Source organism: Sinohyriopsis cumingii, chromosome 18 (assembly GCF_028554795.1).
Source record: "Sinohyriopsis cumingii isolate HCF-2022 chromosome 18, ASM2855479v2, whole genome shotgun sequence".
Classification (NCBI taxonomy): domain Eukaryota; kingdom Metazoa; phylum Mollusca; class Bivalvia; order Unionida; family Unionidae; genus Sinohyriopsis; species Sinohyriopsis cumingii.
This window is the reverse complement of record NC_142978.1, coordinates 80,084,110-80,104,307: the sequence shown is the minus strand read 5'-3', so window position 1 is coordinate 80,104,307 and position 20,198 is coordinate 80,084,110. Positions and strand designations below refer to the sequence as shown.

General features: G+C 34.4%; 1 protein-coding gene across 1 annotated transcript in view; it reads left to right on the top strand.

Moving 5' to 3' along the window:
• Positions 1–19,217, top strand: part of LOC149777143 (gametogenetin-binding protein 2-like) — a 46,232-nt gene extending 27,015 nt beyond the window's left edge. Inside the window, exons 9-12 of the mRNA XM_089941834.1 lie at positions 2,564–2,864; positions 5,642–5,748; positions 8,768–8,854; positions 11,045–19,217. Coding sequence (XP_089797960.1) covers positions 2,564–2,864; positions 5,642–5,748; positions 8,768–8,854; positions 11,045–11,266 — 717 coding nt within the window. The 3' untranslated portion in view covers positions 11,267–19,217. The remainder of the gene's footprint in view (positions 1–2,563; positions 2,865–5,641; positions 5,749–8,767; positions 8,855–11,044) is intronic.
• Positions 19,218–20,198: the final 981 nt, after the last annotated feature.

Genomic DNA, 20,198 nt, shown 5'->3' with positions numbered 1-20,198 from the left:
TTAGTACCATTTTTATAAGTCTTTGGTATGACTCTGCAGGGGTTCAAACCCACAACCTCCCACTTGCAAGGAGGATGCTCTAACCAATAGGCTACCAGAGTGGTCTCAAAACAAAGATAGAGAACTAACTGCAAGATAACTGCAGCATTGATTTGTTCCCATCTGCTCATGGTATAATTGAGTTCAGGTGAAATAGGAATTCAGAAGAAATTTCAGTTATGGAGAAAATGTCTATTTCATGCATTTTCTTAAATACTGTGTGTTGATTAAAAATCATCTTCTCCGTTCAAATGTGCGAGTTCCTGAAATTTACCATTAAAACTAATTGCATTGTCCAAACTTTGACCACATTACATCTCTTGACTAAGGCTTAGTTTGCTATTACATGTAATGTCATTCTAGAATGAACCAATCGGCCACTCATTTACTGAATGCAGTCAGTTCAAGTAAAACGTGATGGATTGTGTGCAGTTGACAATCACAGATTGCGACTGAAAACAGAGAAAGGTCTGTTGTTTTCCTTTTCCTAATTTCTCAATGAATGAAGAATCATAAAATAGGTGTCTATTTCTTAGGCAGTATCACACTAGGTAGTTGGATGAAGAGCTTTCTGAGAGAATGTTGTTACTAAGAGTCAGTAAAGAATAATTTCATTACATTTAGGATTGCATTTCATAATGTCAGTTCATTACTGTTGACACGGTTTTCAAATAGTATGTGTACAGTTTGATAGCAGGTGTTATAGTAACAAAACTGAGAAAAGAACTTGAACTTGGATTAAAAACTCTTAAGTTTGAGGCACACACTAGGAGTCGTTCGGTATAATTAAAAATTGCCATGTTGATAGAAATGGAAATAACATCATAATCCCACAAATTTTGTGATTATCAAAGTATATCAGATCGAAATCTTCAAAATTTAAGCACGAGACACCCAGGGGCAGTGTTCTTCTAGTAGCACCCGAACTTAGCTAACACTTTTTATGCCACTAATTTTGGTTATTTTGTTTTTATCAGAAAGTCTGACAAATATAATGATTATACATATTAATGCAGCGATTTAGTGATTAAAAAAAGACCGACCCACTTTACATAATACATTTCAATTATAAAGTAGTTGTTTATTGTTGGAGATATATTTCAGATGTAAATAAAGGAACAACTCAACACTTTTCTGTACAAGTTTTCAGAAGATAAAAATTGTTTTTTCTTACTTTTATTATTAGGGCAGATCCCATTTAAGGTTTACTGAGCAAACTATTTTTCTCATGGTCAGAGTATACTTATGTAAATATTTGCGCAGCTCCTGGATAAATGCATCTTTCATTCCTCATCATGACAACAATCACAAATATAACTAGTACATTAAAAACAAAATATATTGTAACTGTGCCCATAGCATTGTTTAACTCTGGTAATAGATCTGAACCAAAATTAAATTTAACAATATGAAATGCTTACCTCCATCCCAATGTATGAAGTATTCCATTCATTATTGAACCCAGTCTTTTGTTTCAGTAAGCTCTTTCTTTGGTGGAAATCATGATATCTGAACTGGAATCACCACTGGTGACACCACTCTTTGATCTTCTTAGTTTGGCCATCATATGACTAGTATGGTGCTGGCTAATTTTAAAATATTTTGAATGTTATATACCCATTTTGAACAAGTTTCCTTAGCTTAAAATATGATACGTGCAACGTTTTTTAGCTGGTAATGGAAACGATTGAAATATATCAAACACATGCTACCAGTAGACTCCATTGTCACTGACCGTGATCATGTCTGTATAAATCAAACTCTACATCAAAAGTTGTGCACCGCTAGTTGGATAAGCCAGGTACAAAAGATAATAGCAAAGTGAATGAGTAATTATCCATTATTAATTAAATACGTAAGAAGAGTTAAGAAAAGACTTCATTTGAGTAAAACCTGTGAATTAGGCCAAGGGTGCATTAAATATAAGTTCAGAGAAAAAATTATGGGTGTCTGAAAACTTGGGTATCCCAAAAGTTTGGACAAAACTGGTAATCAACATATTTCTGATTAGTTATTTTTAATTATTTTTACAATTAGTAATCAATTACTCAGATTATGATTACTGATTATAGGCTACCCAGGTCTGTTTTAACTAATAACTACGAATTCTAGCATGCCAACAGATTGGGGATGGCATCTTGGAATTTCAGTTGATGTCATTTTTGCCTAGATGGCATCGTACAAAAAGTGGTACGGTGATCTTTAACTGTCAGAAATGCAGAGCATTCAGTATGTTTACAGTATTGATTTATTTTTGTAGAGGTTAAATTTATTGGTCTTGCAACAAATTCCAATTTCATCAGTACTTAAATTTGTAGACTTTGACGGTTTGCTGGTTTCTCTTATATTAATAGGTAAATTGCTTTTTGTTGGATATTTAAATTTGTTCACTTAATCAGTAGTTAAATTCTTGAAAATTGGTAATGTGAATTCACAATAGGTTATTGTTGATATTTTATTATTTGTTCTTTGTGCTTGCAAAAATTTGTGATGTACAGTAATATTCCATTCTGTGTCCTTTCAGTGTGATAAAGCCAGTTCTACAGTGAAGACTTCTTCCTGTGGATCCACACCTTTTGAGGCTCATCATAACTGTGCTGATCATAATTCCAACACCACGCTTGCCTCCTTGGAGAGTTGCCGTAAATGTGATGCTGCAAGTCCAGGTAGTCCGCAGCTAGGCCAGAAGCCAACTCACATAGGAAGCCAGTTCAGTGACTATGGGTACTCGTCAGGAGCCGAGGGTTGTGAAAAACTTTGTCTGCCTGGTTGCACAGACAGCTCACACTCCAGTTGCTCAGATGGTGTCTGTTATGGTCAGAATGGTAGTAGTCTATATTTTCTCCTACACTTTGTTTCAAACGGACGAATGGCGAAAGATAGGTATCACTTTTCTGGCATCGCCATTGATGTCATCATCTTTAGCAATGTGAAGATACTTGGAAGTCATATGATTGCTACATCAGTTTCTGCATCCAGGTGTTTTAAGTTTTTGATTGATTGATATGCTAATTCCATTGACGGGTTTCATTTGGTGATCCATGGAACCTTTATTGAAGATAAACCTCTCATGCATTATACATATAAACCTCTCTTGCATTATGCATAGAAACCTCTCATGCATTATGCATATAAACCTCTCTTGCATTGTGCATATAAACCTCTCTTGCATTATGCATATAAACCTCTCTTGCATTATGCATATAAACCTCTCATGCATTATGCATATAAACCTCTCTTGCATTATGCATATACATTAGCTGGCAAATAACAGCTATTTGTAACGTATATCTGAAAAAATATTGATTTTCAGACATTTTTCCACAAGATATTTAAGTATATTTAAGTAAAACGATCATTGATAATCTAAAAATGGCAAGATTAATATCTGAAAATGGCAACTATTGACAGGCTTGGAGAAGCAGTCTACAGATGATGTGCAGCTATGTTTATTGTACAAAACTGAGGTTATACTTAGGATTTCATGAACTGGTGAAGTGTGTGCAGTTTGGTGTCATTTATCTTGCACTTCTTATTAGGAAGATTGTGAAGACCTTGTTATTTTATCAGCACATGGCTTGTCAAACTCCACAACGGGCTAGTTTTAGGGACTTGAAGAAGATACATTGATGGGATATGGTTGGGTGTTGTTTGCGATGCAGTGCTCAGAAAAGCAATAGTTAAAGATGCTTTGCAGCATATTGCTCGTTGTTGTATAGCATGTGAATGGCTGTCATAGGTGTCACTCTTTCAATGGCAGTAGTCATGATATCATTGTTCAAGGTTATCAAGATTTCTGTGCAGGTATAATATCACAACACACGCAGGCAGCAGTCATTCCCATGGCTTACACAGTTTTTTGCTGGTACCATGTTATATCTGAATGCTTGGAAATGGGTGTAAATTGCATCACTGCTTTCAGATATAATTATGACTGAGTCAGGACTTGACTGTTCACACCATTTTGACATAGTTACAAACAGTCTTAATTATCTTTGTTAATCTGTTGCTCTCTTTTATGTGACATCACAGAGACTTGCCTGTACATAGCCATGCCACCTAATAAGTAAATGATTTTCCTAGAGAAAATCTGCTTGGTTAAGATTAATTGACAACATTGTCACTGATCAGCAGAGAGAAGTATAGCATTTTTTTCATGTTTATTTATTTTGGAGATATGTATATTGGCTTTTGATTCTCATTTCATGTCTCCTTTAAACTTGTGGATATTATTTTTTAATGATTATTGCTTTTGTTATGTAATGCATTTTTATATGCCTTCCACGAGGCAGTGCAAATTATGTTGTGATGTCTGTCCATCTGTTCCCTTTTTGTTTCCACACAAAAACCTTCACTTCTTTACCATCTACAAAACTTTGGGGATGGCTTTCATTTTGGGTAAGGAAGAAGGGTATTGATATGGGGTTTAAAAGGTCAGAGATCAAGGTCAGTGAGACTGAAAGAGGAAAATTGGTTTGAACACAATAACTTTTAAAATCATAGAACTGGGCCAGACTTTGTGAGTGGCTTACACTTGGGGTAAGGAAGAAGTCTGATGATTTAGGGGTCAAAAATGTCAAGGTCACTGACTAAAAGATGACAAATGGTTCCTGCACAAAATTGATGTAGGGGTTGTAAGTTGAAAGGTTACAATCCCTTTGACTGAAAGAAGAAAATTGGTTTTTGCATAATCACTTTAGTTCTAGACCATATATTATGACTTAACTTTGTGGAAGACTTGCACTAAAGGCATGAAGACACGTTGACTTTGAAGTCAGAAGGTCAGAGGTCATTATGCCTGAAAGAAAAATGGGTTTTGCAGAATAACCTTTGTTGTAGAGTAAGTTCCTTGACAAGACTTTGTGGGTGCTTGCTCTTTTGGTAATAAATAACTTTATAGATTCCTGGGTATAAAGATCAATGGTCATGGTTATATGGCACGTCTTAGAAGATAATGGTATCTGCACAATAAATTTAGTTCAAGGCTACATACCTTGATCAGAGGTCTAGGTCATTGAGACCTGCTTTTCCATAATCACCAGAGCCAACTATAATCTACTAGTAACTCATAATTTTTGCGTTAGATCCAGATTTTACAGGCAGTTTTATATAAATGAGGGCAATTAAAATCCTTGAACCTTGTTAAGTTATTCAATTGAAACCTTGTTATTAGCTTTATCCCATTTTTTTTAATGACAGTTGTCAGTTTGTTGAAGTTAGACTATACAGTCACACTTGCTATATAGCAACCACCTGTATATAAGGAATTTGTTCTAATTGCAGTTTATATTGATATAAACTTCCATTGTAAAATATTGGCTATTGTGCTGAAAACTTTGGACAAAATTCTTAAAATTGAATTGTTTTGTGTAAATATTTACTCAATTTGTTTGTGTAAATTGTGCAATACATTGCTTAATTTTGAGCTCTGTCCATGCTCTGTGTTATACATAAATTGTTTATCTGCATATAAATACCACTTGCCTATAAACACCACTTTTAGATGTTCTATGGCGTCTTTGTGCTTTTAACATAAATTTTGAATTGTTCATTGATCATTGCAATTTCTAGCAGAGTAACGTTCTTTAATTTTTTGTTCCAGTTGTAAAATGTAACTCATGTTTAGATGATCAGGAAACGTGGAACTCATCTTCATCACCTTCCGTCTCAATCACACAAGATGGTCACGTGAGGAGCCAGCAGTGTAAAGTGAGTGTTTATTTAATCTCTTTAACGAAAAACTCCAAACATTCCAGCATACTTGCCTGTAGACCAATACTTTCTCTGTAGACAAGTTTTTCATCTATTAAATCGTCAGCAATGGAAGGAACATTAATCACGGTGGGAACATTGGAAAAATTGCTAACTTGTAACCCTTTAGGTATATATTAGGCAGTGATAATGATTTAATTAAACATTGATTCTGGGAAAGTGCAATGGAATTTGACTTTTGTGTTATCCAAGTACAGTCCAACCTTTTTAGTATCAGTAATAAGTTAAGTATAACCACTGTGTAGCTTTTCCATTATTGAAAAACCCTGCAGATGTACCATCCTTCCATTCTAGAAAAGTTTTATTATATGTACATCATAGACCAAGTCTGACTCCACATCATAGGTTCATGTGCTGTATTGATCTTCATTCATTTTTGGATGACATATTAAGACAAGACGGAGATAAATCTAACTTGATTGGCGAAAGTTGTTGCTGTTCCAGACATTAATAAATTCCTCTTAGTTAAGGTCATTAGCTTTCAGAAACTAGTTTGGTTATAAATTCAGTCTTTGTTACCTCATAACCTCATGTAGGTTAAAGTAATTCATGGTACAGTATTTCATCTGGCTGCCTAAGTCACATTAATGTGGTCAATATGTTCTTATTGATTTGTTCACTTTGTTCTTATTGATTTGTTCACTTTCTGTAAGGTGGTACACAGTTACGACTTAAAATCATTAATGTTTGGGCACATAAACCTTTAACTGCTATGTTTCAGAAGACACAAGAGTCAGTCGCTCCATCACTTAATAGAGATTGCACGCTACTATTAATAGTTACATTCTAGATAATTATATTTTACTCCTAAAAAAAGAAACATGTTATGGTATTCCTTTGTTTGCTTAATAGGAAAGGCAGAGTTAGCACAACCTGTCTGTCACTCGTCATCCAGTTTTTTTAATCAGAAATGGAGGCCCGGAACGTTTTATGCTGGGGAGAGTCTTATGCTGTTACCTTCCAAGTTTGCCACATTCCCATCAAGAAACATTCTTGACAACAGTCTGTCCAGGACAGACAAAGTTGTTTTCATGGAATGGTCTCTGCATCAAGCAGTAGCAGAATCACTTTTCAGTTTGTTGGCCAAAGCCTCTGGTGGACTTGTTCACTGCAAAACTGAACAACATTCTCCCCTTTATTGTCTCTTGAGTTTCAGACCCTGGGCAATGGACACCATATTCTGTGGTGGGATTGGCTCTTCGCTTAAATTTTCTCGTCCTTCAGGTTGACTTCACAAGTTCTTCAGAAGGACATGGCTTCCACTGCTTGACTTGCCCTGATACCCCTTTTGTTGGACACGCCACGGTGGTGGTGGGGCAGAGAAGGTCTGTGGCCTGCCTCGTCTGACTTTGGAACCAAGGAAGAGACATCTATTATGTCATGGGGGGGGGGGAATGAAAGACTCACTACTGGGTAGTAGGGGTCCCAAAGTTTTGTAGGGATTACAAGAAATCATGGGGGTTGGGGGCACACTGATTTGATCCCCTACCCTAGCTGGGTAAGCATTGCCTGACTTCTTACTACCACTGGGATTTAATGGTAACATGGAGAAAGAATGGTTACTCTATTAATGACACCCGGTGATAATGATCTGATTGTAGAATCTCTGTTTGGAGAACTAGAATCAGCATCTGATCTGTTTGAGCAATAGTACTCCTCTTCCCTACCTTTGGAAAGGTGTGATTTCTCAAGCACTGGCACTTTCCATCCCTCATGAGGGACCAGTCCTCACTCCCAAACAGGAGGCGACAGCATTGGTTCAGGTATCAGTGATGTGAGGCCTTTAGGTGATTTTCAATGATCAATAGTTCTCTTGATGTATCTGTCACTGGAGGCGTTGACTTCCTCTTGATGGGAAGTGACCTAGACCCCAGGGTATCCTATTGTATTTCAAAGCCTAGAAACATGGTTCCTATGATAGTCCATTGACATTGTACCTGCTGTATCACACTGGAGATTGTTTCATTTGCTGTCTTTTACATCTTATTAAGACCGGATTAAATTTTTAAGACTTGTCTTTGTTAAATATATCTGGTAATTTATGTAAAACATCATTAGGATCATTATGTTATTGTTTCTTACTGTTAAATAAAATATCTCCATCATGAGGGACCCCAAGCGGCCTAGTGGTCTAAAGCGCTCACCATTATGGATCACTGCCATCTCACCTCTGTCTGTGTGGGTTTGAGTCTCAAGTTTGGCCAATGTGGGTATGTGAGATAGCTTGCTAGTTACTTCTCGTGGGTCAGTGGTTCTTTCCGGGGATTTCCCGGTTTCTTCTTCCACCATTAATACTGGCTGCATAATATTGCCTATATTATGCTGAAAAATGGTGTTAAACCCTACAATAACAAAAATCTACATATTGAAAAATTAAGAATGCAACCAGACATGCTGCCTGGATATGTGCATAGCATGCCTTTATGTGATTTACAATGATTACAAGAAACTTTCAATGGCTTAGATACTTGAAACGGTGTCTCTTTAAAACAAAATTTGAGATATCAAAGGTTGAGCTAACAACTTAACAACTATGTTTTTGAAAGTTGAATAATGCAGTCGAGAAAAAAATAATTTGTGAGCAAGATCAGTAAATCAATCAGGTTTCAAATGTGTGGTACAATCAAGTCTCGTCAGCTTTGTGTTTTCTAATGATTCCAGATTCCAATTGAAAGGTGAAAATCTTCAGAACGTAGTGAAAGACACTAAATTTTCAATCCCTAATTTTGGAGATAACTAATGCAAACATATCTATATTGACATTGGCAAAGTGATCTCTTTCTTATTTGGACTGGCAGAAATTTGATGAAGACTGTATTTTCACTCAATTTTTGGAGCTTACAGTATGAAAATATCGGACAATTGCTCAGTGTTTTGAAGATCATTTAGTTTTGTGCTTGATTAAGTATACCTGTCATAATATATTCATTTCAATTTTCATTTTCCTTTTTTTCAGTGTAATGTCATTCCAAGATTGAAAGAAGGTGTGGGGAATAGGCAGTGTAATGGCTATATGACCTATAGTCTGCAAGATCTGTTAGAGGTGAGAGGAGCGATAAAAAAAATTTTTGGATGCAAATATGTGAAAACTGTTTTACATCTGGGGGTTTTCCCAACTTTCTTTAAATTTGAGCATGGCATGGGATAAAACACAACTTATTATCCCCATGCTTTAGCAGGAAATATTGTGATACCCTCTGCAGTATTCTAAATGGGCACTTTTCCTGTAGAACAACTCTGATAATTTTCTGGTCGTGTCCACACAAAATTGTAGTTGCGTATTCTTTAGGTCAACTCAGAATGATACAGGGTTATGAAAAGCATATCTAGAGGACCAGTAAATATTTTATCCGGTCAGAAACTTTTTTTAAAACGTTGATGGTCCTTCTGTTAAGATAGAAATCCATAGAAAGGGGAAACACTGTCTGCCCATCCATCCATCTGTAAATATATCACCTTCTAAACAGCTAAAATTTATAAAACATTCTACATATGTTGCCCATGTTATAATCATCTGTGAGCAAAGTATAGTTCTTGAGTCTCTCTCCTGCATCTGTTGTGCAATATGCATCTCGTTTGCTATTTCTAACTTCTCATAAACTACTGTACCAGTTTTTACCAAATTTAGAACGATGAATTCTGGAAGAGGACTTTCTAATTTGTATGATTGGTCAAGTTTGCCCTCAGATGTTGCCTGCATTACTAAAAGTAGTCAAGCTCTTTAAACAACTTTTCAGAAAGAGCTTTCAGATTTGTAATGAGGTTAATGAACCATCTTATATGACCATCATTGCTAAACATAAATTTCTTTTTAACAACAACAGCTTATCAAAAACTACTGAATGGAGTTTTGACCCAACATGATTGAAAGCATCCTGAACTTTCAGGTTTATTCACAAGATTCCAGTCCACCCTGAAATATGGCCACTGTGACCAAGTCATAAAAAAAAACTTTGAAAAACTTCTTTGAAACTGCCAAATAGAATTTGACCAAACAAGACCTTAAGCATACTGATGTAAAGAGCTTTAATGTTTATACAAATGTTGTCAGTTTACCATCAGATATGGATAAAGTTACTAAAAGTAGAAAAACCTTAAAAAATTACCATGAATAAACATAAAACAGAATTTGACTAAATTTGACAGAAAGTGTACTAGCCTTGAAAAACATTTATACAGCCTAATCTTTAAAAAAATGTGACCAACTTTGTTTGACATTAAGCTACATACGATATCCTTTATTTAATTTCCTACTGACAAAAAGCATTTCAAGGCCGAAAACATCTGAAGTTGTAATGAATGGAACCATGTGTTGTTTTTATGCCAACCTAAGGAAGAAATTATTTGTATTTTTTTTTATTATAGAAGCATCAAATTCTATGGGAAACAAATTAGTAGTCAGAGATTTCAGATTTGTATAATGCAACTAAATGTGTCGTTTCAGATCTCTAGCTAAAGTCAAGGTCATGACAAAGGATATATTGTTCGAAGACTTGTTTCTTTGTCATGGTAACAACATTTAAACTATCCAAGATAACTGTGCTTAAGCTTTTTCACCCAAGACAAGAAAAAGCTTTATTTTTGCTCATGTTGCCATTAGCAACTTGTGAGGAAAAATGTTGTATGCATGTGTAGCTATTGATTAATTGATAGTGTGTCACACATAGTCTGTTCACTGGCTTGATGAGATAGGCCAAAATTTCATTAAACATTTCTAAATTTCTTTCTCAAATAGAGATTTTTTAAATATATATTCTTATTATTGCTTGGTTAGTTAAAATTATTTCTTCACAAAACATTCAGAATGCATCACAAATTGAAAATACAGTCTAACAAGTTACAGTTTCCTGCCATTTCTCGAAGGAATTTTACATTATTTCGTAAAATTTTGGGAAGTTTTTGACTCTTTTTTTTTCTTCTCTTTTCTTCTCAAGATTAGATAGTTTCCATGTGTTAAATTTTAAAACTAAAAAAAGGGACTTTGCATTCTTTCTTTTATCACTGCTTCTGAAAAAAATTGTGTTGAATATCATAAGCATGCTTGCATGGCTGAATTATACCAGGTCATACATGGCTCAAGATATCATACGGTCATGCATCTTTTCATCGATTTCTGTATTTTCTTTTAAATAACTGTTACTACAATTATTAAAATTGTGTAATAGTTCTTCTTGTTGATTATTTAATAAGAGACAGAAGTTGCAACCATGTCAGAGCATTTTCTTCTCTTCAGAATGGGTACTGTTCCTCAGATGAAGATACTGCGATATCAGAAGAGGAAATTAAACGGTTTAAAGAAGATGAAAAGGAGTATCAACGGTTGCGACTTGAACTACGAGAAACACTCCGGCGACGCTTTGACAACATGCAGCAGCAACAGAGGGGATCTCCAAAAAGTTTGATACCACCACCAAGGGAGCTCGATAAAATTGCTCAGAAGTTGTGCCAGATGTAATATTATTTGACAGGAATATTATTGCTGCTGTGATGGAATAAAAATTTGAAATTTTACAGTGATGTTGCATATCATATTAACAATCCTACATATTCATCTGCCTTTAATGTGAAGAAAACAATCATAATGATACATTGTTTGGCCTTAACTTTGAAAGATGGCACAAAGTTGCACATGTTTTGCATGTTCTTCAATTACATTTTTGTCACAGAAAATGCAGATATTTTTTATGATTCTTACGGGCTTTCAATGCTAAATAATTTTTATTTTTTGTTGGTTTGGTCTTTAGTACAACACTTGACATGATCCTCTATGTTATTTAACAAAAGAGTATATACTCATGCATTTAATTATTTTAACTTTAGCAAAAAATATTGAAAATTACAATAAATATTTAATAAATCACAAATTCCATCTTGTAAATGCTGCTTTCTAGAGCTACCTTCTATTTACCAATTGACTGAAACCATAATCTGTATATTTCTACAAGAAATAGGCAAAATAACCAACTGGATACAATATTTCAATTTAGTAAATATACAAAACTTGCAGCTAATTGAGCTCCAACCCCCCACCCCCACCCCCAACCCCCAGCAATATACTTTTTATTATCGCTAGTAATTCATTTAAATAAAAAGTATTTCTTTACAGATGTGTGAACAAAAACAACGTTTTGTCAGTGTAATTTATTGTAAAGTATACAGTGAAACAATCCATGCCAACTTGTACAAGTTCCAAAAACTTGGGTCAAAACAGTGTTACATCCCTTGTATGAAAATTGCTTTGAGGAAGAATTGGTTACTTTATGGTATAATTGACAGAACAGGCAATACTAAAAACAAAATCTACATTTCCTTTCCTGACAATGATGCCATAAGTGTTAAGATTGCCTTTCACTGTTAAGTTTTAAAATTAATGGTTGTTTGGAAAATATTGCTCATGATTGAAATTTGCTGATTTTCTGATAAACCTAACATTTTAGAAGTCAAATTAATTAATGAAGGAAATTATATAAAAAGATCAGCAAGTTTCTTTAATTTTGCTTATTTGATGGGAAGGAGAACTAAATTTGTTTAATACTGGACACGCATCTTTTTAGAAATGCGTAAATACAGTAATATTTCTCAAACTATATTTTTGTCATACAAAATTGACTTAGTTAATCTGAAAAAGTTTTAAAATGTTATTGTGCAAGAAATTCAATTTTTAAGAACTAACTTGAAGACAACATATATTCAGACCTAATATATTTGTATGATTTTTGTTCATAAATTAAATGTTCCGGGCTTTTCTCTGGTTCTTCCTCCACCATTAATACTGGCCGCCATGTATAGCCTATTATGTGCTGCAAAATGGCGTTAAACCCCACAACAACAACGACATAAATTAAATGATAGGATGGTAATATATAAGTAAAAACAAAAAACATTGAACTTGATATGTTTGCTTAACCGGCTGAAATGTGTAAATAGAAACACATTTTCTTCCTGTCCTTTCACTACTACAGTGGTAAGTAGTGAGCTCAGAGTATTGCCATTGCTGTGTTGGTACTTGTGATCACTCAAACTGCCAAAAGTGATCAAAAAATGTTTTAGACTGTGATTAATTTAATAGAACAACATTCAAAAATTTAGGGGCTTGTGCAGTTGTCTGCAGATCTTTTGTATTAAAGTCACTAATTTCCACTGGTGTAAAATATTTGCAGGTTTGTATAAACTACGTATGTGACTAAATTTGTAACAAAGGAGTGTGCAGAAATGCATGATTTAGCAATAAATCAAACTCTCTTAAGTCTGGAACAGAATTCAGAGAAATGGTCAAATATTGAAACAAAATAGTAGTTAATAATGATATTGACACAATTAATCAAATAATTGGTTAGTCAATATACATTTTAAAATGGTTTATTCATACAAAAGTTAAATCATCAGTGTTTTTGGAAGACATTTTACCTTGATGAAAATTACTTTTGTTTACATTTAATTTCATCTGAAACACAGAAGCTTAATAAGACTAAAAGTAACCGATAACTTTGTATGCTCTTGACCGACCACAGAGCAAGGGTCTCCCATTTAGTTCTGACCTGGCACTAAATTTCTGTTCCATCCTCTCTTTTATAGTTGATGGAACTTGGTCATAGTGGATACTTTCAGTAAAATTTGACAAATAAATTTTTAAGTGATTCTTTGGATCAGTTCATGAGAAATATGGCTGATGCTATCTTGTGGTTGAGAGTTGTTGGTTTTATTCTACCAAAGATGAACAAAAATGGAACAGGTTATCCTTGTACTTTTTGCTATTCAAAAGTGCAGCATATAAAAGAAAACATTGTGAGAATTATTTTTTTTGTATATTTATCTGAAGGCAGGCTTCTGTGTAATGTTAAAGGATTTATTTAATGCCACAAAAAATGGTGTGGTGCCCTATGCAGGCCCGTCAACACAATTATTTTCATGCTTCTTAGTCTTAAAATTAAAATCAATTATTTACTGATGAAACCAGACCAATAACTGATACCAATTTGGGGTTTGATTAACCACCTCATTTCATTGACTAAGACTGAATAGGATCAAGATGGAACGAAAAATTCCATGGTGTTGGCTTTTCTGTTACAAAAGATAATAAAAAAATGTCTGTAATTTTCAGGGTGTAATTTGGTGACTGGTAGGAAAATTATAGCAGCACCTAACCATAGTGTCAGTAAAATTAAGTTTCTCATGGGCTGTTGGTGATAGTTATAATGCTGGAGTCTTCTGGACCTGTATAATCTACTCATCTGATCACTCCAACTCATACTCAAACTTGCCTTCATTTTAGTTCTGATATCTCTTAACTTCTTACAAAGTAAATTATACATATTTAACTGACATCTGTATCAGAAATATTCCTACAGTGAAATCTTTTGTATTTCAATCAGTCTTTTTATTGGATACTGTCAAAAATTTAGTTTTTTTAGCTGAGTTTTGTGAATATAAGGCAGAATTAACTGATTAATGCAGACTAAAACATTGGTACCTTTATGGCCTGGTTGTACCAGTTCCACTGTGCATTAAATGTATTTTGTGATCATTACTACGTTTTGAGTTTATCTACTAACACTGTGCTGTGATGTTAGTAAGTTTTAACATCTGATTAATCAAATTTATGAAAATGGTTGTAGATGTTCTGTGAAATTGGAGTACACATTTTTCTACTTGTAATCTAGTGGATATTGCTGTGGCTGTTCCATTTAAAAATGCATTGTATGTAGGGAAAGCAGTTTGGTTAAAATCAATTAGGCTGTTCAGATTATTGTATTACCTTTTCTAAATTGTATGGTTTACCAAAATGTGTTAATGATGATTTAATTTCATGGATTGGCACTTCTCATATGTTTTATTCATTGACTATATGTAATTATTATCAGAATAATAGTATAGAAAATAAATCAACAAAAACAGTCTCAAAAAATTTATACTAGTCCAACTTGTAAAGAAATACAAAAAATAAACAAAATTATATATAAAGTGGCTGTTGAAAATTAGAGTGCCTTCTTTGGATTCCATGCATGTTTTTACTGGACAGAACATATCAGTTTAATCTGTAATGACAAAAAGAAAATGCCTGAAATAGCATTAAGATAGTAAATGGTAAGTTTTTCCATCCTTTTGTTTTTCAGCAGCTTTCCAAGATTATGTTTGTCAGTATGAAATTATCTTCATTTCTATGAAAAATGATTTAGTAAAATACTTGTCTCTTCATTTTGTCAGGAACATTTTGGGTCAATTTCAAACATTGCACTGGTTTGACTTTTGAGCTGACAGAGGCTTCAAGAAGCCCTGAATATAAATTTTTTATCTTCAATCTTGATTAATTATTTGAAAATTATTGTCCATTTTGTAGCATAAGTCACACAAGAGGCTTCTAAAGTTATCAAATGGCAGTGGGTTTTACAAAACAACCTCCAGTTATAGATAATTCAGTTTTAAATAAAAGTTAATTGCTTACATTTTGAATCCAGTCCGCTATCTTTACCCATGTGTAGTTTACACTCAGCTTTGAATATTGCAGACCTGTTTCTGCTGTCATATAATGTTCTGGTAGATCAGGGTCCATGCTGATCATTCTGTTTATGATTCTAGACAAACAACATAGATTTGATCTGCTGGGACATGCACAGTATGATGGCAGATGTGGGTCTATGTAGTTTGTGGTTTGAATTGGACATGGACATGTGGCAATTAAAGTCTCTCTGGATGCTCTATCTGATTAGTCATTCTGTATGAATGTTAGAGAGTTAGTTGGTGATAACCATGTCCTTGCTAGATTCATGATTGAAAGGGTTGGGGTTTGAATACTATCATCAGATCAGCCCTAGTTGCCTACCATGGATTGTCCTATGGAGGACATTACTCCATAATAACCTTGTTGTGTTGCTGTACCTTAAAACAGTAAACAAGGCTTTTGTCACTGTCAGGATAAAAGCACTAATCTTTGAATCACCAGTCCCACTAAAACTTTTGATCTTGGCTTTTCTTTACCTGTTGCCTTGGGGGCCCAAAGTGGCAGAGTGGTCTAAAGCACTATCTGTCACGGATCACTGCCATCTCACCCCTGTCTGCGTGGGTTCGAGTCTCGGCCTCGGCCAATGTGAATATGTGAGAAATCTTGCTGGTAGCTTCTCGTGGGTTGGTGGTTCTTTCCGGGGCTTTTCCCGGGTTCTTCCTCTTGTGCTGAAAATGGCGTTAAACCCTATAACAACAACAACAACAACCTGTTGCCTTTCTTTGTTTTCTAAGGTGTACATTTACAAATGGTTTTTAAAAATACCCTTACCATAAAAAGCAGGGTAACAATCCTCATTATTTAATGTTACCCGAGAAGAGCTCAGAAATCAAGGTACTATCTTGGAATTGATGAGGGGCTGCAATTTGATGAGTACATAAAAAAGTAGGTCACTGTGAGCCATTAATAACATCATTGGTTACACATTGTGTTTAGCTTTTTTTTATTAAGCACTGCATGCTAGAATCATCAAACTGTGTTAGTGCCATAACTGTACTGCAAATTAGGTTAGTGTGGCCTACATGTCATGGTTTAGTGACTTTGATTAGTTTTTGTGTCAGCTCATGACCACATAGGTTTTTTGCACCCATTATACATACTGCTGTACCTGGAATCAAACTTGTTGAAGGGAGTAATGAGTATGATGCCTTTTTATCAATTTACTATAGGCCTCTACTTTGATATCATGGAAAAGAAAGTTCTTTTTCACTTTCTTCTGTCAGTTATGCCATTTCACATTCCACAAGTCTAGTTCACTTAAGTTGGAATTTGTCATCTGCATGATGATAATGTTCCAAGTTATTGTTGGAGACTGCTTTACAGAAGTAACGCTTTATAATCCAATTACATTATGGTTTGAAATTCTGCGCTGCAGGATCATTGTCCATCAGAACATTCTGTGAATAAATTTTGTGTAATTAAAATATATACATGCTACAGTGGGCTTAAATGTTTCAGTTCCTCAGCGGTCAAACATAATCATAGTGTTTGGCTTTCCAGATCTCAGTAATTATTATAAGTAGTTCTGGCTGTTCCACATATGCTATATAATAAAATTTCAAGACGCTACAAATTAATTTACAAATGTTTTAGAAGCCCTGAATTTATGTAATTTGGTATTTAGTTCATTTTGTCATCTTTGATTCTTGTTTCAAGTACAGATAGCAGTGTAATTCAAGCAGACATGATAGATTTTTACTATAACCATTCTTTTTTATAATGGAGATGTGTTATTTATTCAGAATATATAGTTTTTTTTCATACCAATTTGTGTAATCTTTTTTTCTCTTGTTAATCTTTTGTTTTATTTTACATTATACTGTTTCTTGTTCTATATAAAAATCATTTTTTTATACTCCCATCTTGAGTTAGGCATATTATTATACGGTGTCATCTATCTCTGTCCATGCATCAATATATTATTCCATATTTACCTCCTTCCCCAGCAGATATTTTGCTTTAACTTTATCCATGTCCACACCGTAAAATATAGTAATCAAGTTCAAAGGTCAAGGTTATTAGTAAAGAACAGGTCACAAGACAGGCATATTATGTTGTTTATAAAATACTTCTGTATCCTTGTGAAAAGTAGGTAAATGTCTTTTCATCATGATTGTTTCACAGAACTTGTTCCAGATGCTAATGAAGAAAATAAAGCATTTGAAATTTGAGACTGAAGAATCCCCTTCCTGACATCTTTTCAACTTTTGACCTAACATATTAGTATTCCAGAAATTTTCATCTTTTGCCAATCGATGTCTTAATTAGATGATATATAATGAAATACCCATTGCTGTCTACCTCTCCATCTGCGTGGTGGTCTTTGATTAAATATATAAGTAGCCATTTCAGTATTTTTTTCGTGTTCAGGGGTATAAAACATTCTGATTATGAGATGGGCATAAAAAGCAATTGAAACATTTAATTAACAGACTGATGTATAATTTCTTTCTTTTATAGTAAGCAACATCATGTTTTTTATGAAAAAACATGGTACAGGTCTCTCATTAATCCAAAATCAGTGTTTTATCTAGAGTGCAGGATTGAATCATGCAGAAAATGACATGGTTTATACGTTTTCTTGACCCCTTCACTGTCAAACATTTATGTAATCTCCAGCAGGATCCGCAGTGATTTGATCAAGTTAGCAGGATCTGCAGCGATTTGATCAAGTTAAAGATTAGATCTGTACATGAGACAGAATTGACAAATTTTATTGCCAAAGTCAGAGTATCACACCGCTCTCTGCAGGATATCAACAGATGATCAGTTCTTTTTTGTAATAAGTAACCTTGCAATATCAAACCAAAGTGCAAAACATGTAGATACACAGTCTCCTTGTAATTCCATGAACAGTGGCAAAATTGTATTATTTGACACAAAACATAGCTAAACAGGTGTTTATGAGCTACATGAATCGGATATAGCAAGGATTAATTGCAGTTGAATGTGTTTAAAGTTAAAGAATCTGAATGAAGTTCACCTCTTTTAGTTAATATTCAGAACCTCAGCAAAGTAAAAAATAAAGTATTTGATTTAAATGGATATGAAAACCCCGTGCTTTATACAGAAAAGACATTTCTTTGTTCACTGTGTATGTTTAATGTCCTTATCTTAGATTTCTTTTGTTTCTCACCAATATTTTGGACCTGTGACCAGCTATTTACAAATTATTCATTTTAGTTTCTCAGTGGTGATTCCTTACTGAACAGGAATTTCGTCATTTGCCCATAAGAATAGCTTAAATCACATAAATATTTCTGCATATAATAAAAATGTTCCACAAGTTAAAAGCAACATAGAGTTTAACTGTATTTGAAAGCATAGCATATTCTTTTTGTGGTTCTAATTACAGACAAACTGAAACATTGTTGCCACATATCATATTTCTCTGTGTATTAATGCACATCCCACTGCACACACCATAGGCCATTAACTCCGATACATGATGTGGGGGTAGATCAGTATCTGTGCTGTTGACTTGATAAAAAGAGTACAATTTGTGGACCCTGATCTACTTATACAATTTGTTGGGGTAGATCTAGGTTTGCGCTATTTTCAGTTGGATGTTATTCACAACCAAATATGAGAAGTGTTTTATATTAAACAGTTTTTTTTGTGATCTTGTATGATATACAAATATCCGTATTTGAATAAAACTGGAGATCCCCAGTGGAGGAGAGTTTGTGTAATATCTGTCCAGTATGGTGTATCAACTTTGATGGTTACAAATATCCAAGGCAGTGCTATTTGTTGGCTTTTTTTTAATTTGTTTGCTTGTGTTAAGACACTTTGCCTTTCTTGTTACTGTTGAGTATGGCAGCCATGACAAGTTGTATACTTAAGAAAATGTCATGCTTTTCATTAAATGTACTGCCTAATAAAATATTAATATATATCATAAGAATTCTTCAAATACTTACCTTCCTTACCTGTATGTACTATCATGCAAAGAGTTTGCTCCCTTGCCATTTCATGTTTCTTTCAGATCATTTTCTATTCCTGTTGTTATCAAAGTGATGTGGTAACAGCCTAGAAAGTATGACTGAATTGCAGACAATATTAATCACTTGTCTTTCTTTGGGAGTCAATTTTAAATGACCATTGGGATTGGTAGTAGCATAAATAGAAATGTATCAAGAGGGTTGTATGATGACCTTACAAGTTGAACCACTGGAACTTTAGAATCATGTTACTTTAGTTCCAAAGTTTATACCCTAGTATGGTTTGTCTTCCCTCTTGTGGGGCCCCGAGTGGTCTAAAGCGCTCTCCGTTATGGATCAGTGCCATCTCACCTCTGTCTGCATGGGTTTGAGTCTTAGATTCAGTCTATGTGGGTATGTGAGAAAGCTTGCCAGAAGCTTCTCGAGGGTTGGTGGTTCTTTCCAGGGATTTCCCGGCTTCTTCCTCCACCATTAATACTGGCCGCCATGTATAGCCTGTCGTGTGCTGAAAAATGGCGTTAAACCCTACAACAACAACAATCTTCCCTCTTGTAAGCAGAAGGATTGCTGTTATAAATTTGCATTAAAAGTCAATCTTCTTCATCATGGCCATATTACCTTGAACCTTTTGGTTAATAATACTACCCGTTTTAAGTTTGCTCTCTGAAATGCTAGGAGCTGCTGTCACACCTGCATAGCAAGATAGACACATTATCACTCACTTCACTGGAGTACACTTGGTTGCATGGAATACTTGTCTCTCATACATTCAAATAGTTTGGCATATATTATCACATTTTCTGGGTTAGCTGCATTGTCAGCAGTGTTGAAATACTGTGTTTCAAATTTATACTGAAATTTATACAGATCAGATACAAGGGGATAGACAGACGTGCAAAAAAGAGACTGGTTCCATAGAACACTTGTTGCTTTGACGTATTTCT